This window comes from Rhipicephalus microplus, chromosome 8, assembly GCF_043290135.1.
Source record: "Rhipicephalus microplus isolate Deutch F79 chromosome 8, USDA_Rmic, whole genome shotgun sequence".
NCBI lineage: Eukaryota > Metazoa > Arthropoda > Arachnida > Ixodida > Ixodidae > Rhipicephalus > Rhipicephalus microplus.
The window spans coordinates 133,694,782-133,720,503 of record NC_134707.1 but is presented as its reverse complement, the minus strand read 5'-3'; the positions used below and the strand labels follow the sequence as shown (position 1 = coordinate 133,720,503).

General features: G+C 44.3%; 1 protein-coding gene and 1 long non-coding RNA gene across 4 annotated transcripts in view; one reads left to right on the top strand and one right to left on the bottom strand.

Annotated features, from left to right (window-relative positions):
- Positions 1–25,722, bottom strand: part of LOC119164555 (uncharacterized) — a 182,035-nt gene that overhangs the window by 57,405 nt on the left and 98,908 nt on the right. For all 3 annotated transcript variants that reach the window (XM_037416769.2, XM_075872610.1, XM_075872609.1), the window contains exons 11-12: positions 24,960–25,088; positions 1,380–1,555 (exon numbers count right to left, since the gene is read on the bottom strand). In XM_037416769.2, coding sequence (XP_037272666.2) covers positions 1,380–1,555; positions 24,960–25,088 — 305 coding nt within the window. The remainder of the gene's footprint in view (positions 1–1,379; positions 1,556–24,959; positions 25,089–25,722) is intronic.
- On the top strand, positions 10,723–20,325 carry LOC142769392 (uncharacterized). Its single transcript, XR_012885821.1, has 2 exons — positions 10,723–11,048; positions 13,100–20,325. It is a non-coding gene; the product is annotated as an uncharacterized LOC142769392 (long non-coding RNA).

Genomic DNA, 25,722 nt, shown 5'->3' with positions numbered 1-25,722 from the left:
AGAAATATAAAATTTTTTTACAGAGGACGCCTTAGCGCCTAATTAACTGTTTTCCTAATGTTCAGCCTATCTTGGAAAAAAGGGTTATTGAACACAATATGTGTTGCCATTATTGAACAAGAGAATTTCAACGTTATGAGCATTTATTTTTCTTTTTTCATTCCGAAGCTCTTATGAGGAGAAAAAACAAGAACATAGGTAGCAGTAGAAAATTTCAATATTTTCCAAATATTTAGCGGCACACAGGGTAAACTGAGTATAATAAAAGTTGGTACATAACGACTTTGCTGTACAGTGAGTCGTCGAAAATAAACTTCGTGGTTTTACGCGCACTGCACTAGTTAAAATTGGGATCAAATATAATTGGTTTGCCAGTAATACCGTAGCTTGATCGTAAACTAGAGTGACCTTTTTTTTTAGTTTCTTTCATAATGTCTTTGACTGGAGTGAGTCAAATACGTTGTCTACCATTCTGTATTTTCGGTTGCATTTTCTATGGAGGCGAAAATGCTCTAGGCCCGTGTGCTCAGATTTGGTTCCACGTTAAAGAACTCCAGGTGGACAAAATTTTCGGAGGCCTCCGCTGCGGTGTCTCTCATAATCATATGGTGGTTTTGGTACGTTAAACCCCCCATATCAATCAATCAAATCAACATTTTGTATATAAAAAAAACTCTAAACCATGTGCGGTGCTAAGAACATATAGCGCATCCATGTGGACGAACTCAGCCCATTGGTCACACCATTATATATGTGTCGGAAATCGGATACAATATTTCTGAAGTTACTGTATGCTGCATATTCATGAAGCAGTTGCTTGAAAAACTATGCTGCCAGATTGCATTGTGCCGCAAGCTTTCCCTCGCTGTCTTGTGATCAAATGCTCAACAGTCTTTGGAAGACAATCTGGGGTCCGTCACTTACCGCGAATGTTACACACATTTTGTAGGTGAAGAATTTCAGTTTGACGGTAAGCGTCTCAGCATAAACGTTATACCGAATACCGTAGCCGTAAACGTGAAAGGCCAGATAGCTGATGCCATACGGCGGGATCATAATGAACGAGGCAAACAAGGAATTGATTTTGCAGAAACGTAATACCTTCCACTTCTCAGGTGGTGTGAAGTAGAACCAGTACCCTAATGTCGACTTAGTTGACTTCAGAAACGTTTATAACAAAGGAGACTAGATACAAACAAGCAAACCTGGACGCAATTATGGTTCCACAAAGCATCGCAAAATGTCCCTACGATCGACAAATAACTTGGTATGTTGTGAACCCCTTTGCGTGCACTGGAATGCCTGACAAAATAGATATCTCTGAATGCTTCTCCGCTTGTGTGCGACTTCCACTTATGTGTGGTCGGGCGTAGTCTTACCTTTCATGCGGTGTATTCACTGGCACTCCCGACGCTCCAGGCGAATCGGAAAACAAGTCGGGAGAGTTCCTATCCGTGAATCCCCTCTGTGCGTTTTTTTCACGAGGTGGTGACAGTCTGAGTCTCTTGAGGATATTCGCGATAGGTGGGTACGTGGTGCCATCTGCTTGGTAGCTCTGCAGAAAAAAAGTGTAAAGTTTCCTTCATGTTTGAGACTATATAGACTATTATATATAAGGAATATCATATTTTATCTTCACTAAATTACACATGTCAAGAATTCACGATGCAACAAGTGCCTGAATTACGGAACGAAGTTGGGATCTCGTCAACTGTGTAACACCTTCTCACAATTTTCTTGGTATGTGGTGTTCGCTGTACATTCTAATAAAAGCTTTTCAAGATATAGTCACAATTATTTTTCCATGCTAGTTTTTAAATGACATTGATATGTGCAGTAAGCTTAGTACCACTGCATGAAAATTGAAACGTGAGCCTAAATAAATTGCGCGTACGGGTTGCTAAAAAGCATTACAACACTTAAGCATATATTTGAAGGACAAGCAGTACATACCTGCGGACACTTTTTGCTGTTATTTTTTTTTGTACTTGCGGTGTTCAGCCCTATAAGATTATTCGTATTTGCAAATTTTGTCACTTTGGTAATTTACAAATCAATTCTTTACCAGTACGTCTCGATGCATCAGTTGATACCGTAAAGAAAATAACAACATATTGTCACGGGCTAAGTAGATGCCTGAGGATGACGACGACGAAGTGCTGAACGGGAACGTGCTCGGACTGCAGCAGCGTCGTACGCATTAGCTCGCCATTATATTCGCCAGTACACATTTGTTCACCAGTGTATACTTTATTCCCCGTAACATCATTGGTGGAAGGTGCGGGGTACCACTTGCTATACAACCCAACGAGCTGGATCTTCGCAGCGGACGGCGCATTGCAGCTACCACGATGACTGACCAGGCTACTCAATGTCAACAAGATCCGTCAGCCCCGCAGCCGATCGTTGTGGTGCAACCTCGTGACCCAGGTCCATTCAACGGCACAAGTGGCATAGACGTCGATGACTGGCTGGTTCAATATGAGCGCGTCAGCAGCAGCAACCATTGGGGTCCGACGCTTATGTTGGCGAACATCATCTTCTACTTGCATGGCACGGCAAAACTCTGGTACGAGACACATCAAGAAGAGTTGACTAGCTGGGACGTCTGTAAGCAGAAATTGCGCTATCTATTTGGGAAACCCATCGGACGTCAAGTGGCCGCAAAGAAAGAGCTTGCGACTCGTGCCCAGACATCCACAGAGCCGTACATCGCGTACATCCAGGACGTGTTGGCTTTGTGCCGCAAGGTTGACAAGGACATGCTCGACGAGGACAAAGTCGGACACATCCTGAAGGGAATTGCGGATGACACCTTCAATTTTCTCCTGTGCAAGGACTGCTCGACGGTGGAGTCGGTCATCGAAGCAAGTCGTCGCTTCGAACAGGCAAAAAGTAGGCGCATAGTTCACCGATTTGACCGCCTTCCCAACACGGCGGCTACGTCCTCTTGCGAAGATTTGCCCACACTACACCAACCACCAGCGCCAGAAAACGTCACCAGAATAGTCCGTCGGGAACTCGAGGCTATGGCTTCCGCTATGTCTAGTGTCAGCGCGCCAGGACACAACCTCGGTGCTGTTTCAATGATACAGGCCGTGGTTCGCCAAGAGATCGCGAATATGGGCATTTCGCCACCTCATCAAAATGCCCCTACTACTTCCAGCTCGGCTCCAGTCGTTGCGGCTGCCACTCCGAACCGCACGTTCGCGCCACGACGAAACCCAGCTGAATGGCGCACTCATGATGATCGGCCCATATGTTTCACGTGCCATCGGATAGGACACATCGCTCGCCATTGCCGCAGCCGGTGGACCTCATCACCTCGACCGAGCTTCTATGATTGGCGGCCTCGCTCTGAACGTGCACCTTATGCCCCGTCCTACCGTGCTGAGACAGGTGCAGAGCATAATCCAGAACGTCGGACCAGCCGCTCGCCATCGCCCGTGCGTCGTCAGTCCCGCTCGCCCCAACCCCGCTGTTCTCGGTCTCCCTACGACCGTCGCTCGGAAAACTAGCCGGTGCAGCCCCCGGAGGTGACGCTGCATACACGACTTGGACTGCAAATCCTCTGATTACTCCCGACCAGCGGTGCAACCTCCTTACAATTCTCGTTGACGGTTTACCTATAACTGCTCTTATTGATACCGGTGCACAAATATCTGTGATGAGCTGAGACCTCCGCCGCCGCCTCCAAAAAGTTCTGACGCCTGCGATTGCACCTACTGTTCGTACAGCGGATGGGAGTACTCCTGCTGTGCTTGGAATGTGCACTGCGCGATTAACAATTTCTGAGCATCAAACTTCAGTTCTGTTCGCTGTACTGGAAAATTGCCTCCATGACCTAATCCTTGGACTCGACTTTCTGACTTCACACGCTGCGCTTATTGACTGTTCCAAAGGTCTTCTTCAGCTTGAACTACCATCCTTTTCGGAGACCGTCTCTACCAGCCCACTTCGTCTACGCTCTGTCGATTTCCTTAGACTTCCGCCGCAAGCCGCAGTCCAAGTCCAACTCTCGCAATATCCTGCAGTACCCGATGGTGATTATGTTGCTGCCCCGATTTCTGACGTCGCCATGACACGTAATGTTGCAATCCCCAACACGGTGGTTACCGTAAAGGACAACCGAACTTCGTTTCCCGTCCTCAATTTCGGCCTCTCAGCGCAAGTTATTCCTCGCGGCATGTCACTTGCGCATCTTACACCACTGGCCGACCACACAGTTTCCGCTCTAACCACCAATTCGCCACCCGATTTTTCATCAACATCGTTCTCGTCACGTTCCTGTTCCGACCTTTTCAAGCCAATGCTATCTGACAAGCTCACCTCTGAACAAGTCTCTGCTTTCTGCCGTGTGCTTGCTTCTTATCAGGACATCTTTGACTTCGGCGACCGTAATTTGGGCCAGACATCTGTGGTAACCCATCGCATCGACACCGGTGACGCTCGACCCATTCGCCGACGACCCTACCGTGTGTCAGCCCCGGAGCGTGCTATTATACAGCGAGAAGTCGATAAAATGCTTGATAAGGGCATAATCGAACCCTCATCTTGTCCCTGGTCCTCACCTGTTGTACTTGTTAAAAAGAAGGACAATAGCTGGAGATTCTGTGTTGATTACCGCCATCTCAACCATATTACCAAGAAAGATGTCTATCCCCTACCACGCATAGATGATGCACTCGATTGCTTGCACGGTGCCAAATATTTCTCTTCAATAGACCTTCGCTCAGGCTACTGGCAGATCGCTGTGGACGACAAAGACAGAGAGAAGACAGCCTTCGTGACTCCAGATGGACTTTATCAGTTCAAGATGATGCCTTTTGGATTATGCAATGCCCCCGCGACATTTGAGCGCATGATGGACTCTCTCCTTCGAGGCATGAAGTGGACCATCTGCCTCTGCTATCTTGACGACGTTATTGTTTTTTCGACTACTTTCGACGACCATCTTACCCGTCTGTCCGCAGTGCTTGATGTTTTTCGACGTGCCAACTTGCAACTTAACTCGTCCAAATGCCGCTTTGGGCAACGCCAAATCTGCGTACTCGGCCATCTTGTTAACGCTGCGGGCGTTCAACCAGACCCTGCGAAAGTCCGAGCAGTTCGCGACTTCCCCACACCCCGCTCAGCCAAGGACGTCCGAAGTTTTCTGGGACTGTGCTCCTATTTCCGTCGTTTTGTCGAGAAGTTCGCTGAAGTAGCCCGTCCTCTAACCTGCCTCCTCAAAACGGATGTCGCATTCACCTGGGGCCAACAGCAAGCAAACGCCTTCTCGTCGCTCGTTGATATTCTCACCAATCCAACAGTCCTAGCACACTTCGACCCATCTGCCGCCACGGAGCTTCGTACTGACGCCAGTGGCCACGGCATAGGCGCAGTACTCGCGAAGCGGCAACAAGGCATGCACCGCGTCGTCGCGTATGCAAGCCGACTGTTGTCGCGCTCGGAACAAAATTATTCCATCACAGAACGCGAGTGCTTAGCTCTCGTCTGGGCCATTGCGAAATTCCGACCGCACCTGTATGGCCGACCATTCTCAGTTATTACGGACCACCATGCGCTTTGCTGGCTCTCCTCACTCAAGGACCCTACGGGACGCCTTGGTCGCTGGGCGCTGCGCTTACAAGAGTACACTTTTTCCGTATCCTATAAATCCGGACAACTTCACAAGGATGCCGACTGCTTGTCCCGTTACCCAGTCGATCCCCCTGACACGAGGGAAGATGAGCAAGAGGCCCTCGTTCTTTCAATTACCGACTTCACCGACATAGCTGCTGAACAACGCCGCGACCCCTCTTTGCGTGCTATTATCAATGGTCTGCACTCTCCCCACCCTGACCACTCCTTACAGCTGTTCGTTCTTCACAACGACATCTTGCACCGCTACAACACCCACCCTGATGGTGCTGAGCTTTTACTCGTTGTTCCTGTGCATCTTCGCTCAGACGTTTTGGCCCAGCTGCATGATGCCCCCTCCGCTGGACACCTAGGGGTGTCACGCACGTATGACCGCATTCGCCGCCGATTCTTTTGGCCTGGCCTCTACCGTTCTGTGCGACAGTACGTTGCGGCATGCGACCTCTGCCAGCGCCGCAAGACACCTGCTCAGAGACCTGCTGGTACCCTCCAGCCCATTCAAGTACCAGATGAGCCATTTTTCCGAGTCGGCCTCGATCTTCTAGGACCCTTTCCCGTGTCGGCCACCGGTAATAAGTGGATTGCGATTGCTACCGACTACGCAACGCGGTATGCCGTTACACGCGCCCTCCCCACCAGCTGCGCTACTGATGTAGCCGATTTCCTTCTTCATGACATCATTCTGCGTCATGGTGCTCCTCGTCAGCTGATCACCGACCGCGGCAGCTGTTTTCTATCTAAACTAGTCGACGAGCTCCTGCGATCCTGCTCTACCCACCACAAGTTCACTACAGCGTACCATCCACAAACCAACGGCCTCACGGAACGCCTCAACCGTACCTTGACGAATGTGTTAGCGATGTACGTCTCCAAGGATCACAAAGATTGGGACATCCACTTACCTTTCGTTACCTTCGCATACAACAGTTCACGTCATGATACAGCTGGATTTTCCCCTTTTTACTTACTGTTCGGTTATGACCCGCCTTTGCCCATGGACACTATGCTCCAATCTGACACCGCCTCATCGACTGCTTATGCCCGTGATGCCCTGGCCCGAGCTGACATCGCCCGCCAAGTCGCCCGGGATCGTTTATGTGCCTCGCAGCTTAACCAAAAGAGTGCTTACGATCGCCGGCACCGCGACGTACAGTACTCTCCGGGGTCACTCGTCTTGCTGTGGTTACCATCACGTCGTGTTGGTCTCAGCGAAAAACTAATGTCCCGTTACGTTGGCCCCTACCGCGTCATACGCAAGGTCACCAGCGTGACCTATGCGATAGCTCCACTCCATACCACGTCAGTACCAGCTTCAGTCCCGACCGATATAATGCACGTCTCACGGCTTAAGCCATACTTATCACGCCTCGAGAATTGATCGCACCGGGACGGTGCTTCTGCCGCCGGCGGGTAATGTCACGGGCTAAGTAGATGCCTGAGGATGACGACGACGAAGTGCTGAACGGGAACGTGCTCGGACTGCAGCAGCGTCGTACGCATTAGCTCGCCATTATATTCGCCAGTACACATTTGTTCACCAGTGTATACTTTATTCCCCGTAACATCATTCACGGAGTGAATGATGATGAGTAGGGCGACGCATCCGTCAGTTCGTCCGTGCTTCGTCCGTCCGTTTGTTCTGATTGATTGTTATGTAAGGTTTAACGTCCCAAAACCACCATCTGATTATTAAATTTCCGGAGCCCTCCACTACGCCGTAGTGGAGGGCTCCGGAAATTTCGACCACGTGGGGTTCTTTAACGTGCGCCCAAATCTGAGCACACGGGCCTACAACATTACCACCTCCATCGGAAATGCAGCCGCCGCAGCTGGGACTCGAACCCGCGACCTGCGGGTCAGCGGCCGAGTACCTTAGCCACTAGACCACCGCGGCGGGGCTGTCCGTTTATTGTTCGTTCCGTTCGTCCATCCGTCCCTGTGACCATCCACGCGTCCGTTCGTTCATGCAACCGTCCGTGCGTTCGTCCGTCCGTGCGTCCCTTTGTCCATTCGTCAGTTCTTCCGTGCCTCGGTGCGTGCGTCCACCCTTTTGTGCGTACATGCAGCCATCCGTCCGTGTGGCCATCCATACGTTAATGCGTCCCTTTGTCCGTCTATCTGTCTGTCTGTCCATTCGTTCACCCGCGTTCATCTGTCTCTCTGTCTGTTTGTCCTTGTCCGTCCGTTCATCTAATTAACACTCCAAGTGCTGCCATATTCATCATATACAAGTACCGCAATCCAGCAGACATTTCAAAGACTAAACGAGAGGTGGCTACCTCTGGTTTAGTAGTAGTAGTACACTGCAAATCATTTCACACCCTTAAGGGTGGATTTTTGAATAAATCACCCATCTTACACCTATTATTTCTGCCAAACTTATCCGCATGGGTGTAAGTTTTGCAATTCCACCTTTTGTACGCCCATTCTCATTTTTAGGCGTATTATAGGTATATGTTAGCAAATTACACCCAAGGGTGTTTCCTTGAACGTTACACCTATCATATATGTATATAGTTTAGAGCATCAATACATATCACATCTCAACGGATGCAATCAAACCGCATGCCAAAAGTCTGGTGAAAAGTTCGATGTTGCGGCATTCGTTTTCATTTCCCATAATTCATTCGCCAAAATATATCGTGCTATGTATTATATTTATTAAACCACCCCCTATTTATTATATTCAAAAGATTCCTCACATGTTCAATGACTTAATTCATGGGTTAACTTTTTGGGATTCCTACAAAAAATATTTTGCTGCCGCTTATGTCCATTCTTCCCTAATTCTCACAGAGACATCAGTAAAAGAGATTATGTTGCACTTAAACATAACATGAAACGATTACACACGGTTTTGACAGGCTATCGTGCGCGCTTTCTCATTTGAAATGACACTAAGTTTTTCGTACCAGAGGTCCTGATTTATTAAAGACGATAGTCTTTTTTGGGGACCTTCAACGCAACAATTTTGGTCTGCCTGCCTGCCTGCCTGCCTGCCTGCCTGTCTGTCTGTCTGTCTGTCTGTCTGTCTGTCTGTCTGTCTGTCTGTCTGTCTGTCTGTCTGTCTGTCTGTCTGTCTGTCTGTCTGTCTGTCTGTCTGTCTGTCTGTCTGTCTGTCTGTACATTTGTCGGTTTGTCCACTCTATACGGCATCTGGTACTTGAAATGGCCGACCTAATCCGCAGCGCCCACCAGTGTTGCTCAAGATTGAGCGTTCATGCTTGTGCAATATTCAATGAAAAAGCCATGATTGCGCATGTCTGTGGCACCATAACAACACGTATATATTCTGCATGTGCGTATTTTACTAGAAAAAGCATACATTAGTAATATTAAGGGCCGTAGCGCTTATCACGCTGCGCTGACCATGCAATGCTTGCACGAAGAAGCGAGTGTTTCTAACGGTTTGCTAAGGTGGTGGAATCTACCCGTCGCCTTGCGTTCTACACCTTATCACCTCTGAGATGGGCGGGCACACCCCTATCAAAGCCACACGCTTTGTTTTCTAGGAAGACTGCCAGATGGCGCTCATGTCTCACGTGCGACATGATTTGATGTTCTTTTTCGCCTTAGCTGTACGCTCGAGGCACTCAAACGCAGTGCCTACAGAATGCCACTCACCGACTTTCTTGCGCAGAACACCAAATAAATGTCCTGTTCACTCACTCCACACGCAAGACTATCGTCTTTTGACGACATTACCAGAAACATGGAGATACGGGGCCAATTTTTTACAATGGAGGACCATATATTTCCTCACACTGAAGTATTTCGCATCAATACACGGGTCCCTGATTTATTCAGTGAGTTATATTTAGATCTATGAACATGGGTCAGTTCAAATTGAATGTTTGTAGTATTCGCATTGCCACGGAACTAGGCATGTTTGCAATTAACAGGCTAAGCTTACTCTGATGCAGCTGCTGTGCACGCATGCTGCGCCGCAGGACAAGCTTGGCGCACATACGCTAAGCACGGGTGAACTCTTCCAATGGGTCGCACCACTCTGTGGGCACTTAATGCTCTTTTTATATTTACTTGAAATGCACGCTTGCGCGTCGTATAATATACACGTGAACGATCGTAGACAACACTAGCGCAATGTACAAAGATGGAGAGTAGTTGACTAATTGCAGCATTGTAATTGACAGTTGTTACTGTCACGTTACAATGCACTGATAATCGCACATCGGTATGCTCAGACAAAATTTAAGACATGAAATAAAAGCAAGCGTCTTTCATACTTTGTCGGTAAAAAAAAGCAAAGCCCCCGGTTCTTGCTGATTGGCAGAGTGTTATTTAAAAGAAGCTAATAGCACAGCAGGGGTGTTGCTAGGAATTATGCGTGCAAGGGAACAGAAAGAGGGAAAAAGGGGGCCTGGTGCAATTTGTATGTAAATTTTTGCCTGTAGTTGCATACGTGCGGATCCGAATCGCAAGCTTTCTTTTTTTTTTTTTGCGAAATGGGCCAAATCCTGACCAGAAAGTAGCTCAAATGACACTCAATTGGCTCATGCATACGTTCACATTTCCTCTAAAACAGTAATATTAAAACATTATTTATAAATATTACTGTTCTAGAAGAACGTTGATAGTATGTATATGTCAAGGCAGCGTTAGTTGAGCTTGTTTCGGTTCTAGATTTGCCCCATTTTGAATTAAAAAATATCTTCTCAAACGAACATAAAAAAGGGTGGGAGATGTGTCAAATATGGAACAACCTCCTTGCCACCCTTCCCTAACTTTTTATTTATATCTATGTTCCGCAAGTAAGAAATTTTGACTCCAAAATGTCGAAACGACGCCGCAATAACGCCTCACCCGGGGGAAAAAAAATGTACATTACGAAGGCTACGCATTTGCCACCTGCACACGTCAGTGGCAAAAAAAAAAAGACTTTGAAGCTCTGCTAGCAAATAAATATGTTGTCAAGCATGAGATATTACACTATATCTTGGAGGCTTGACATAGCTTGGAAATTATATCATAAAACGGTACTGCTATGTGTTTCGGTTTCGGTTTTGAGGTCTCGGGGCAACTGCGCATCGCCATCATCAACAGGCAGACTTTGAATTAGGTGGTAACATGTCGTGTGCGTGTTTGCTGCAGGCTGACGGAGGTTTATTATTTTACTATTCACTTGCTTAGTCAGGGACGCGTACTTATACGGCTTGCACTGTTTAACTTGTGCTTACAGTAGATACAGTACGTGTCACTGCAATCTGTGGCGTGTCGGCTAGTACAGAACAACTTCAGTGCGGCGGAGTGTGTGTCCTCTGTCAACGGCTTTCGTTGAAGCTTGTGCCCGCCGCAAGCAGAGTTTTTCCGATCAAGCAATCAACGGACTGTACGCTGGGAGCTACATGGAGAACGCTTTTGGATTTCGTGCTATTGCTGAAAAGGTAAGCTTTCGTGTATGCGAACAACGAAGTGCAGAAGTGCGTGCCTGCCTGCCAACACCCGATTTGCCCGCGATACACGTAATTGCAGGAAGCGACCGTCTCATGGCGTCGGTAGCTTCGTGACCTTCGCTCGCTGTGTGCTTATCAGCTGCGATGTCTCAACAGTCGCAGTGTTCGTGAACCTCGCTTTGGGGCATGGTTAAAGAAAACGGGGGGATGGGCCCCGCGCAGATAAACCTTACGGTATTCGGCAGCGGGTGAGAAAACAATAGGGGGGGGGGGGGGGGCTGAGCGAGCCGAGGTGGGTGAAAGAAATGGCATGCATAATAATAATAATAACGAAGCAGATCAACGGTAAAAGAGGTGCCAGTTGTCAGTTAGCGGGACTGCAGTGGACAGATGAGGCGCGTTTATTACGCGGGAGAAAAAAAAATCCAGATTTCAATGACTGAAGATAGGGGTGCGTTTTTAATGCGAGTAAATACGCTATTTAAAGCAACAATTGAAAAATACTTAAACTTTGTATCAGTACCCCTTTGATGCCTGCGCTTTGCAGCGGCGTGACGTGTTTTGTTAAAAATCGTGCAGCTAACCAAAGAATTTATATGTACCTTGTTTAATCAGTGATTCGCGCTTTTTATGCCTTGCTAGGTTTGTTTATATTTATACTAGTATATCGTAAATAATCAGGATATAGAAATATTGTAAATAATTAGAATATAGAAATATTGATGTGCTTTAATAAGGGATTGAACAGCCACACTCAATTGCACACATCTTTTTGCATTTTTGCACCATTGTACTGCGGCACATAGAATATTGAGAATAGAATATTTTTGTATATTTTGGTGTGGGGTTTTGCGATGTGGTTACATATGAAAGCTTAGCCAAAGTGTACCAACAAACACGCACACAAAACTTTCAGTTAGACTGATACAGCACAGATGATAATGGTGTAGGCATAGTTAGCCACTAAAAAACACGCTCGCGAAAAACAAAATGAGGATGGTGACACAGGTGGCTGTAAATGAAAGACACAGGTGGCTGTAAATGACCTAACAGCTCTTGTCTGTTTCATGCATTTTGTCTGTGCAGGTTTCATCCTTACGAATGTAAGAACACTGATCCAACTAATAAGCCCTCCATGCATATATTCCTGTTAGCTACTTCTCCAATATGTCGTGCATTTTTTTAAATTACACATATTTATGGTCCAACAGTTCAGAGATTATTGAGCATATATTTAACTTACTTGTGATACATTATCTGTTGCATGGCTGTTTTTATGAATTAAAAAAATTCAACTGCGAATGAGCTGCTTATGCATGCACTCGAAGACTAGGGTTAGCACGTCTTATTTACTCTTGAGAGTAGTCAGTTTTACTCGTGGCCTAAAGTAATCATTTTGTTGACCAATAAGCAACCTGTGAAAGACATAAAATTATCGAGTACACCAAATTTATGTAACTGGAGAAGAAATTTAGAGGTGAGCTTCCACAAATACACAGTGCTGTTTTTCCAGCAGCAGTTGTCATATTGTAAGTGCTGTTGATCCTTCCATATTGGGGCTTGCTCGATGTTTTACACTATTTTCACACAGTAGATTGTACATCTGTGATGTGTACATGTCTACACAATAATCCTTTAAAGTAAATGATCAATATTGCTACTTTTCTGTCTGAATGGGTTTATATAATTTTTTGTATCAACCATTGTAGTGGCCTATTGGTTAGGGTATTCTAGCTTAGCAAGAAAACTTGGTATAAACGCTGAAATTTGAGCTTCCCAGTATATTTCAAGCTTCTTGCTAGGTGCATTATTCAAGAGAAAAGCACTTTTTCACCTCCACCACGGTGGTGAAAAAACCATACTCAAACATGGCACTTGCATTCGTACACTAATGTGCACAGATGCTTGTAAAAGTGAATAGTGGTAAAGCTGAAAGTGGAGAAACTGGAGCTTTTTATTATATGACACATCATAATGAGGTTCTTATTGTTCCCAGTATTTTTTAAATGCTTAGTTGAATGTTGTGCATCTCTTACATGCAGAATGTTGAAAGGAAAGCACACTACGTTTTCTACGATGGACTGGGTGCTGACAATGCAGTGCACTCTTCATGACAACCTGAAAGCAGCTGTTCCGGGCTCACGACCTCACTCAAAGGGTCGCAGCAGTGGTGGACGCTACTCATAGGGTGCACCAAATATCTTGTACATTTTAGGAACATTCCTCTGATGGGAAAGGCTTCATCTCAAGCTATGTGTCCTATATACCTATTTATATTTTCAATATAAGTATCAGTTTGCCATCAGATCAACAGCAGTGCGTGTAGAAAACTGTGTACAATGCATAATGTTACAGTTGTATGAAAAACTGGACATGGCCTACATGTCGCCAGCTTAAAAGGTTGATCCACTAATGGGTCAATCTATGCCAAACATCCCAGCTATTTTAGCGACCATCTCAGATGTATTAAAAAAATTGTGATGATTTACTGCATTGAAAACAGTGAAACAGTAAAATAATTTCAAAAGAAAAAAAATTTTCGGTCACGTAGTTGCCTTCTGAACTTACTGGAATATCGTTTCAGTGTGGTTTGTGGGAAGGTAGTTTAAAAGTACTGCTCATTGCTTCGATACCAAAATTTGTCTACATGTTAAGTACAAGTTCATGTGTAAAGTGTTTGAAGCGCAGTAATATTAGTGCAATTTCACTGGCACATACGCCTCCAAGACTAACAATGGGCAATGTGCTTGATACGACTGGTTGGTGCTGTATGGTAGACAAAGAAAGTGCTTAACAGAGCAAAGGACAAGAAGGGAAAGAAGAAACGAGAACAGAGCCCTGAACAAACAATCAAAGTTTATTGCAAACCAACTGCAATATATAGAAAACAGAATCTGCGCATAACCACGCACTATAAGCAGAATCGCACATACATGCACCATACAGCCTACCTTATCAACAACCGGTCATGTAAATGGACCCAAGATAACTAACTTCACAGCAGTTAAGAAAAATTGAGGGTACGCTAACACAGGAAGCACCAAGTTGTTGAATATAGAAAGCTTCACTAATCTCGTGCTCGCGCCGATTTTTATATCCCCCATGATCAAACACTTGTCGAGAATTGGCTTACTACAAGACTTATTACAATGGTCTGCCAAGTGGCTGGGAAGGAAACCTTTTAGAGAGTTAGCGTACCCCCTCAACCGATCATTCATGCATCGCCCTGTTTGGCCAATGTAACCATGCCCAAAAGTAAAAAAATATCTTGTAGAGAATCGCTAAAACACATTCAAGATGGCACGTAGCGTGTTTCTTAGTGCATTCTTCTTTCTTAGGTCCTTCGCTGTTGACCCTGTGACATAGCCCAGCGAGTTTATCGCGTGCGCAGAACACAACTCTTACACCTATTTTGCCAGTGACCTTTTTTAGCCTTTGGGAAACTTCGTGTATGTAGGGAATAACAGCCTTGCTAGAATGAGGCTTGTTGAGTTAACTGTTGCTTTGTCTCTTATCAACCACTCTTAGTGACGTTAGGAGAGTCTCGGCAATGGAAGTTAGCTCGGGATTAGAAAAGCCTCCTTGTTGAAGGCAGTGAACTTGGAGCGAGAAACTGCACTCTATCTGGCGGTGACAAGAGCCAGTTAAAATTGCCTTTAGGCAGGAAAAAGCGATGCTTCACTTCACCAGGTTAGAATGGGAGGACGTAAAAAGGAGGTTCTTTCTTGAGAATGACTCGTACCGCCAACATACATGAAGAACAAAAAAAAGCATTTCTAATTCTAGACATCGTAGCTTGTCGTCAGAAATAAACTCCGACGTTATTTCTAGTTTCTTCATTTCACACCCAAAAACGTCAAATATCTCATCGGTGGTTCGCCGAGGGTCAGATTGATCGATGCGGTAAAGCACTAAAAAGTCGTCAACGTAGTCGAACACTTTAACTGTACTCGTGTGATCAAAGTTAGCCATGAGACTTCTTTCATACCGCGCGAGTAAAAAGTCGCAAAGAACCGGTGCTAAACTTGAGCCATTGTACACATCTGCACCGGTGAGATATTTGACATTTTTTGGCGTGAAATGATGCAACTGGAATTAAAGTCGGAGTTCGATTCATGACGACAAGTTACGATGCCTTGACTTGGAAATGGTTTTTTGGTTGACCATGTATATTGGCGGTACGAACCTTTCTCAAGGAAAAGCCTTCTTTTTACGTCCACTAATTCTAAGCTAGTCAAGCGAAGCATCGCTTTTTCCTGCCTAAAGGCAATTCTAACTGACTCTTGTCACCGCCAGATAGAGTGCAGTTTCTCGTTCTAAGTTCACTGCCTTCAACAAGCAGGCTTTTCTAATCCCCTGGTAACTTCTATTGCCGAGACTCTCCTAACGTCATTAAGATTGCCTGATGAGACACAAAGCAAGAGCTAACTCAATAAGCCTCATTCTAGCAAGGCTGTTATTCCCTACGTACACGAAGTTTCCCATAGGCTAAAGAAGGTCGCTGGAAAAATAGGTGTAAGGGTTGCGTTGTGCGCACGCGACAAGCTCACTGGCCTATGTCGCAGGGTCAATAGCGAAGGGCCTGAGAAAGAAGCATGCACTAAGAAACACGCTATGCACCATGTTGAATGTGTTTTAGCTATTCTTTACAAGATATTATTCACCTGTGGACATCGGCCAAACAGGGCGACGCATGAATGATCGGTTGAGCACGCTAACTCTCTAAAAGGTTTCCTTCCCAGCCACTTGGTAGACCATTCTAATAAGTCTTGTTGACAGCCAATTCTTGACAAGTGTTTGATTACGGGGGATATAAAAATCGGCGCGAGCACAAGATTAGTGAAGCTTTCTATATTCAAGAACTTGGCGCTTCCTGTCTTAGTGCACCCTCAATTTTTTTAACTGCTGTGAAGTTAGTTATCTGGGGTCCCCTTATATGACCGGTTGTCGATAAGGTAGGCCGTATGATGCATGTATGTGCAATTCTGCTTATAATGCGTGGTTACGCGCAGGTTCTGTTTTCTGTATATTGCAGTTGGTTTGCAATAAGCTTTGGTTGTTTGTTCAGGGCTCTGTTCTCGTCTCATCTTTTCTTTCTTGTCATTTGCGCTGTTAAGCACTTTCTTCGTCTACTACGCCTACAAGAACTTAGCCAACATGTGTTATGAATGTCTGACTAATGAATACTAACTACACAAAAGGTATATTTTGAGGAAATAGTATTATGAGACTTCTTAAGCTGCTAAACATTACGAGAAAAAATTACGAGTTTCGCAGAATCGTCATTTTCGTTTATATTGAGACCCGATTTGCACTGTGGAGTGGTCCAAATAAATATGACCTTCAAACCTGCATCAAAAGGAAAAAAAAGGTATTTTCATGTGCCAATTGTTATCATTACATTTTTTTGTTTTAAGGAAGAAAATAAGTTTTGAACTTTCCCATTGATGAAAATAGGAAATTTCAAGGTGGCAGCTGTCGTATGACGAAATGGGAAGATAGGCACCAATTGGAATGCTAAAAAAATATTTTCTTCCTTAAAACAAAAAATTCAATGATAGTATATGAAAAGAAGTGTTCATTTGCTTTCAATATATGTATAAAGGTAATTTTTAGTTAAGGCACCACATGGAGTAAATCGCATCTGAATATGATCAAAAATTACAATTTTGTAGAATTTATGATTTTTTCTCATAAAGTTTACCAGCTTGATAAGTCTCAAATATTTTTTTTCTCAAAATATACCTTGCGTGGAGTAGGTATTCACTACACAGACATTCATACAAACTGCAGTATTGCAATAAAGAAATTGCAAACATAGCACATTTTGGATAAATTCTTAGAAGCATATGTGCCAGTATAGTTGCAATAATATTACTGAGCTTCAAACACCCTACACAAGAACTAGACCAAGTTTGGTATAGAACGTACTTTTAAAATAAATTTTTTCACACACACCCAAACGACATCCCGGAAAGTTCCGACGGCAACCTTGCGACCAAACATTTTTTCTCTCCGAAATATCCTACCGTTTCACTGCTTTCAATACAGTTAATCAGCACAATATTTTTCGAATGCATTATAGATGGTCGCCAAAACGGCTGGGCGTTTAGCATGAAATCACCCTAACAGTGTGTCATGAACACAGAAAAAGGTCCTATGCTTATTAGGCCTTTATTTACCAAAAAATATACTGAAAGTGCCTCCTCTGAGGCACTGTATTGTGCCGCTTTTTTCACAGTTCTAAGGGAACTAACTGCACGTGCTATTGTTGTTTACATGTGCAGCAGTAGCATCAATAAGTAGTAGAACTTGCTGTTGGGATAGTTGGTGCATGTTTGCATTAAATATTAGTCAATTTTGCGCCAAAATGACCACCACACAAACGAAGAAAACACAAACGGATGGGGCACTTATTTGCAATTGTTGATTTCTTGAGGAAACAGGCTGATATAAACCCACTTTTTGTCAACGCTTCTGCAACCTACTCGGGCCGTCCCTTACCTAATCACGCTATAGGACACATGATCGCTAGATACCGTGCTTCCAGCTCATACATGATGAGTGAAGTTTTGCTAACGTAATTGATACCCCTTTTCGTTTGTGAAAGCCCATAAATATGGCTCTTGGTGTGAATCCACATGAAGTGACATGTGCTCTTGAACGGGCACTGTCATTATTCTTTGCCGTAAGGGCGTGTTCCCTCGCTCGATCATTGACGCAGCGCCTCGTCGTCTGGCTAACATGCGTCTTTCTGCACGATAGGGGTATTTTGTAAAGCACTTCAGTGGCAGACTTCGTGAATGGCCACGCATGCTTCTTTTTACAGCCTTTCAGCTGCTCAGCATGATTTTCAGCGATGTACCGGCGCAATTTTGCTAGTTTGTTAGGGGCACCTCCGGCTCGCCACCTTTTTAAGGTTGTACGTATGAATATATAGTATATTATGAATATAAGGTACAAACAGCTGCTAGCGAGCACCCGTCCTGTTCATGTGTTTTCTTTGTGCTGTCGTGGTTTTGACGTGAAATCGACTATTCAATTCAGGCATTCATGTCTATTCACAGCACATGTTTAATGTCTGTAGCAAAATATTACATGATATTTTCGTATTCATATTTGCATGTTCAAGAGAACAGCAGCCGTGCCAATTGTGTCAATTGGATACAATTTCCTAATTTTGCACAAAACCTTTATGAAATGCCTGCCAGCCTCAATTATTTCTCAGTATTGTTAATTTTATCAAGAAACATAAGATCCATTATTCAACTTAAGTTTGCACATCACCATCTAATTGATTGATGTGTGCAGTTTAATGTCCTAAAGCCACCATTTGAGTATGAGACGCTTTAGGGGAGGGCTCCAGAAATTTCAACCGCCTGGGGTTCTTGTGCACCCAAATCTAAGGAAATGGGCCTACAGCATTTCCGCCTGCATGAAAAATGCAGCTGAGTACTTTGGCGACTAAACCATCGAGGCGGGGTCATCATCATCCAATGTAATACAGATGTGCCTACCGTAATTATAACTTTTAATTGACTATATTCTAACCTCACAGCAAAAGAAAAAAGTAGAACGGTTTAAAAGAAAGTTCTAGCCCCCCCCCCCCCCTTTCTATGACGTCCATAACGCTTTTTAAGTCGCTTTTGCCAGAATACGCTTTCGCTCTGCGGAAAAGTGCTTTTTGATTTACAGGACACAAAATATTTTTGTCCCTATATTACTCTGCCATGCAGATGCCATTCAATAACGAGTACTAGTATATGTGCTGGCCGTCTTTCAGAGTGATTTATGCGGTTTTTGCAGCCTTAAGCGACGATAAAGAAAATCGTATGCCACTTTTTTTCTTTTCGCCACCCCCTTGAGCTCTTTACCCCTTTACCCCTTCACCCCTTTACGAATATCTGGAATTTCTGGGTCGCCTGTCAAACAGTTGGACAAGCTCACCAAATGCTACTGCGAGTTTTACACCCGTATTTTAGAACGTCCCTTCACTAAATGCTTCACCTTGACTTGAGAAAATTGATTCCAGTGCAGTCTCTAGGCAAAGCAAGTCACTCAATATCAGGGATAATCTGCTGCGATTCTCAAGAAACGCAGCGTCATTTTTAGACAAGCGGTGGCGCTGTGCTCAGCTAGTACAAGTGAAGGATGAGATTCGAGTCGAGGAGCATTCGTATATAGGGAGGATAGCATTGTTTGCACTGTAGGACAGTTCAAGAGTGCTTTTGTTGAAATAGCTGCACTCTCGTGTATTTTGAATGAATTAGCATATGTCAAATAATTTCTACATATACTTTCTTGTGTGTGTGATTCAGTATAAGTTGTTCTACTACTGTAAATTTGGAGCCCCACCGCGGTGGTCTAGGGGCTATGGTACTCGGCTGCTGACCCCCAGGTCGTTGGATCGAATCATGGCTGCGGTGTCTGCACTTCCGATGGAGGCAGAAACGCATTAGGCCCGTGTGCTCAGATTTGGGTGCACGTTAAAGAACCCCAGGTGTTTAAAATTTTCGGAGCCCTCCACTACGACGTTTCTCATAACCATATGGTGGTTTGGGGACGTTAAACTGCACATATCAATCAATGCTGTAAATTTGAAATTTCAAGCTCAAAAATGCTGTGTTTGTTTTTCCTGAAACCTGCTCCAAATTTAGATTTTCTCCTTAGAAAAGCAAGATATGATGCTCCAAAATATTGCTCCAGATGATAGCTTGGCTGCTCCACCTCTGCTAGCTGTAAGTGGTTACTCTTTCACCCTGCTTTTGTGTGCCCATTTTATGTTCTTTGATGTTGCATTGTTTCAGGGGGACACATTATGTGATGTGCTTGATATTTTACATCTTTAAATCAATTATTCTGCGTGGTTAGTATCTAGTGACACTGTTAAGCTATTGTAATTTTGCCTATTGTTTTCACTCCTGTATTATTGTCTCCCCAGTATTCTGAATGTCTGAACACACAAGGGTTATTGTGAAATGAAAATGCCATTTGAAGACTGTTTTGTCATTAAATTCATTAGAATACCACTAGCCTTGCATAATATGCATAAGGCATGCCACAACACATGCAAACTGTGGCGTATCATTGTGGTAATTGTAGTGTGCATTGATATATTATTTCAGTATATTGGAGAAACAAGGCATGCTGCATTGCACTACTCTTCCTGCTGTTTGTATGCTTCACTGCACTGTGCTTTTGTGCTGCATTGAAGCATGTTAAAATTAGTTCTTCATTTTTAAGTGCAAATAAAGGCTCTTTTGTTGTACTTTGATATGCATGCATTGGTCGTTAGAGCTCCATGCTGTAGCATTGACGTCTGATTTCCGGTCTTCTTTTGTAGCAAATGCATTCTGCTTTGCACAATTGAAAAAGGCTTTTGATTAAGGTACAATTTGTCTCTGAATCCTGTATGTTTTCTGTGCCTAATAAAATAAAGCTTGATTTCGTTTTGCACAATGGCATGACTTTGTGAATGTTGTGTTATGTGTGGCAGCTCATTTTGAGTGATGCCTTTGCATTAAGCTAGGATTACGTGTTATATGCCGTGCTTCATATATGCACCATAAAAGCTGTGCTAAGGCCAGGATTACCACACTGTGGCAGGAGACACTACAATAGGACATCTGCACATGAGAGGTCTAGCTAAAAGGTAAGCTTTCACGTGCTTCAACAGGGGCTTACTGGAAAGGGGTAACTTTCGAATTATGGTATTTTGTGCATGGGTGTTGGGGCATTATTGAGCATGAACACCCCCACACCCTTTTTGCTGTTTGAGCAATTACACCCCTTCACTACTTTTGTTTTTTAAGGGTGTTAGGGTGTCATAGCAATATTACACCCTTACGCCCTTAAGATTACTTGGGTGCATTCGCTTTTACACCCTCACTCCCTTAAGGCCACTTGGGTGTACATTTGTCTTTCCACCCGAAAACATGTTTGTGCCATAGGGTGTAAATTCGGAAATCCGCCCCATGATATAGGTGTAGCCCTGCTTGATACACCCATTTCATGGGGTGTTAAGGTGTGAGTTATAGACACTACAAAACACCTATAAGGGTGTAATTTGGTTTACAGTGTAGTAGTAGTAGTAGATAGCTATCCCTCGTTTTGTCCTCTGAATGTCCGCTGCACGGTGCTACTTCTACATGATGAATATGAGATTAAAAAATGCAAGAAGGCGGTACTTAGACTGTTCACTAGATAGACGAATGAACGGATGGAAGGACCGAAAGACAAGCAGACGGATGGATGGATGGACGAGTGGACGATTAAACAGATGAACAGACAAATGTATGGAAGAACGGACGGACGGACACATGGACGGATGAACTGGTGCACAGACGGATGCATGGACGGAGGGATGGACGACGTTTTAAGTCAGTTTCATTCGGTATGGCATAATATATTCATTTTTGTATAGACGCAACAAATTGTCTTGTGTAGTACTGAAGATGAAAAAGCCTTACTTGATATAGTTATTTTACAAAATGTTTCAGACATGAAGAATAGCATTCTGTCAAGAGACGCGGAGTGAAATCATAGTCACAATGCTTCCGTAATTTGCGCAGTGTTGCCACATAATTATAAAGCATAGCTGCACATACGTTATCAAGAGTTTTATAACTCGCTCAAACTGACCCAGAAAATATACCTCAACTTGTGTGAATCCAAGGAATTACTTGGATTCACACCCGCCAATGTTTTGTTCAAGCGGAATTTCTTCAATTTAACTCATTCGCACTCAAACTTACCAAAATATTTTACATCCTTGGACTCACTAAATGTGGGTAAGTTTCAGACTCATGAGTTCGTAAGAGTATAATTAGCTGTTTCGTCCAAAGCGTAAATGTTTATTAACGCCAATACCTTGCATATTCGGTGCTTCACTTAGCGCTTTCGATCTCGTATCTTATTGTCGTGCTATCAGTGGTTTAAATTCACTAGGGAAACTCTTGATTGATTTAGTGATTGATATGTGGTGTTTAACGTCCCAAATTCACCATATGATTATGAGAAACGACGTAGTGGAGGGCTCCGGAAATTTCGACGAGCTATGGTTCTTTAACGTGCACCCAAATCTGAGCACATGAGCCTACAATAATTCCGCCTCCATCGGAAATGCAGCTGCCGCAGCCGGGATTCAATCCCGCGACCGGCGGGTCAGCAGCCGAGTACCTTAGCCATTAGACGACGGCGTCTGGCACTAGGCAAACTCTTATGGAAAGTGATGACTGACACGATAGGTTTTCAGCAAAACCTTCTTTTAAAAGAGAATACAAGGCAGCTGTTCGAGCCACGTCACACCCTCCGTAACTTACTCATCTGTTCAATTAATATTGAGGTGTAGTACGAACGCTACTGTTTTGATATGTGAGTAGACATGATAAATATAAACGTGAGCCGACATAAGGCTTGAAGTAATGTTCAAGTTCAGCAGATATAACGTGAGGTCCGCAAAACAAAAAGGAGTTTACTCAGACTCGCTGATAAAGTACACTTAGTCCTTAGGGTTACTCGGACTCCACCAATCAAAGTGTCACTTTGTTCTTTAGGCGAACTCACATGGACTCACATTCACCTAAACTTTAACTCAACCAGGTGAACTCAGACTTCAACTCACGGCCCTATGACAGTCTGTGTGGGTTCGCCTACTTTTAGTTGCTAGCCCGTACGACGTCATTACATCAACATTTCTATCAAGAAGCAGTACACGGTGTCTCTCATACAGAGCGAGTGCCTCTCTCAGAAGTAACAACTTAAAAATAAATGCCAAGGTTGCAGGGAGCCACCACAGGTAAGAAGAATTAACGCACGTGCTGGGCACGTGCTGTTCTTATAAGCCTTGGATGTTGGTCATGGGTAGTGTCATAAATATTGTACATGCAAACTGCACGAAATCATTGAACCTATAATTAGTTCTGAACTTCCTTCACGGGTACGCATATAAAACTACTAAAGTGGCAACGCAACTACAACTTTAGGTCAAGTGTTGAGGCATACCCAGTTTTTTAGGAGCGCAGCTCCTTATGGCGTGGCTTGTGCGTTCCTTGTAGTACGTAACCACCAGTGGCACATGCCCGAAATAGGTATAACATTTGATCTCCAAGGTGGTGCCGGTGAGAAATTTCTTCTGTGCGTTGTTTAACAATAAAAAATTGTGCTCAATGTACATGCCAATGGCTGCTAATGGGAAATGAGAGACAGGAGCATTCGGCTTTTAGCCAACGCGCACGCTGCGATCCCCATTAGCAGCCATTGGCATGTACATTGAGCGCTATCGGACGAGAAAGCGTTGCTACATTATACTCGCTGGTTGTATTCTCCTTAGTTTTAGAAAGCTTTAGTGAGCGTTGAGCCGCAGGGCCATGAATACAATGAACTAGTATATACCATGAATGAATTCGAAGTGGTTAAAGGGGGGAATCAGATACGAAGCGCAAGCCGTAAGAAATGAAAAGCTGAATCCTCCTGTCTCTCATTTCACATTAGCAGCCACTGGCATGTACATTGAGCACTATCTGCAGGAAAAGGTTGCTACGTTGTACTCGCTGGGCGTAACCTCCTTGGTTTTAAAAAGGTTTAGCGAGCATTGGGCCGCAGTGCCATGAATACAGTGAACTAGTATATACCATGAACTCAAGGTGGTTGAAGGTGGGAAGTAGACCCGAAGCGCAAGCCGTAAGAAAGTGTGCGTGTGCCACCTCTCGTTTAGTCCTTGGAATGTCCACTGAATGGCGGTGCTTCAATATGGGGAATATATGATAAAAAGATGCGAGATGGTGGTACTTGGAGTGTTGACTAGATGGACGAACGGACACACAGACAGATGCATGGATGGACGCATGAACGGACGCAGGGACGGATGCATGAACGAACGCAGGGACGGGCGCACGAACAGTCAAATGGACGGTCACACAGGCGGACGCATGGACGGACGGATGCTTCGCCCCACTCTCCATCTATCACTCCGCGGATATGCTGCCATTTTTTTTGTTATTGTCTGCATACACGACAAGAGGAACGAGAGCGTTTTTTGCAGGAACAATTAAGGAAGCATACGTTGCAATCTAGATAAGCGCGCGGGCACTTGGATGTCTTATCTTCAATGGGACACTGCTCAGAGACAAAATATTACCCTTTGGATCGGTGACGTAGCCAGGAGGTGACACACTTCGTCTGTGCCTCTCCCCACACTCATTTTTTTGCCATGGCATCCAGAACCCAAAACGATGCTCGACTACATATGCATGTGAAATCATGTTGATGCCCCCTCCCCCTCGAAAAACATTTCTGCTTGGTCTGTGCCCTGTGGAGACAAGATTAGATAGGCTTTTTGTGTTTACAAAACTGTTTGTTTACCTGATTTGTACCTGCTTATTGGCATATTTTAGTCGCGAGATAACACAAATACAGAACAAAGAAACACACAACGCCAAGGACAGGCGGGCGTTGTGTGTCCCTTTCCTCTGTTTTCGCGTTATTTCCTGGCTAAAATATGTCATTAAGACTACTTGTTCATTCGTAATTGTCTCTTAAGTCATTAGCCTAATTTATCGATGACCAATGCTTGCTTTCCGTTATTGTCCTAATCTTCATGCTGGTATTTATATTTGTCATATAAATTTGTTATGCATTAACTAATTTGCGCTATTTTCTGTGGTTTATTTTGTAAGAGTGATGTCAGGCATTTATATTTCGAGAAATTTCATCCCTAATTAGTGTACACACTTAAGACAAATGAGGAGTTGAAAATCATTTAATTCCTCAGAAGCGGAAAAATATTTGCGACTCTCAAGAACTGCATGTGGACATGGCGTATTATGCTATTAAAAAGTTCCCTACAAACAAATACTTAACAACTGCTCATTATTTATCGCCTGTAACTTTTTCATGGCTCACCTTGATGACAGAGACGTACACCGGCATGCCCTTGAAGTGGTCCAGAAGTGTGGAGATTGTGCCTCGCTTCCGTCCTTTCAGTGCCTCGCCATACAAATCGTCCAGCACATCCCCTACTTGTATTTTGTCCTGAATAGGTAGAGCATATATTGTCACTGCCAGCTATTCACGTGTACAGAATTCACGGTGCAAGATGCGGGTTAAGGTACGAGCAGAGAGGGGGTAGTAATTTTGCCAACGGTTCTAATTCACCAATAAATGGCTGTTTCGCTTGTTATTCGAAGACGCGAAAAGACGCTGTGTTTGCTCTCGCTCTCGCATGAACGCGCTGCAAGCAGGCGTCGGAAGGCACACACGCCTGGTGCTCGAAAATTCACTTCGATAATAATTGGCCAGGTTTGTTTAGGTGACAACGGGTGCCGCATGCTGCGGCGAAGATAACGGCCCACGCATGACGTCACTCCTGATGGTAATATGTGTGCTCTTTGCGAATAAGGACACTTTTTTTTTTGCTTTGTCACCACTCGTTTGCAACCAACTACGAGAAAGATTTAACGTCATAGTAATGCCGCATAATTACTCAGGTAAAAGGAAAGACAACCTTGAAATAAAGGAAGCAGAAAATCAGCTGTCTTGAAGAATGGCATCTTTAAAGACGTCACTTCTTTCGACGTGGGATGTGCTTGATAGGTCACAAGACTTCTTTCAAATAACTTCATGTAAAGGTGCTCTGGAATACTTTTTTAGCAAAGTCCGAAAACAC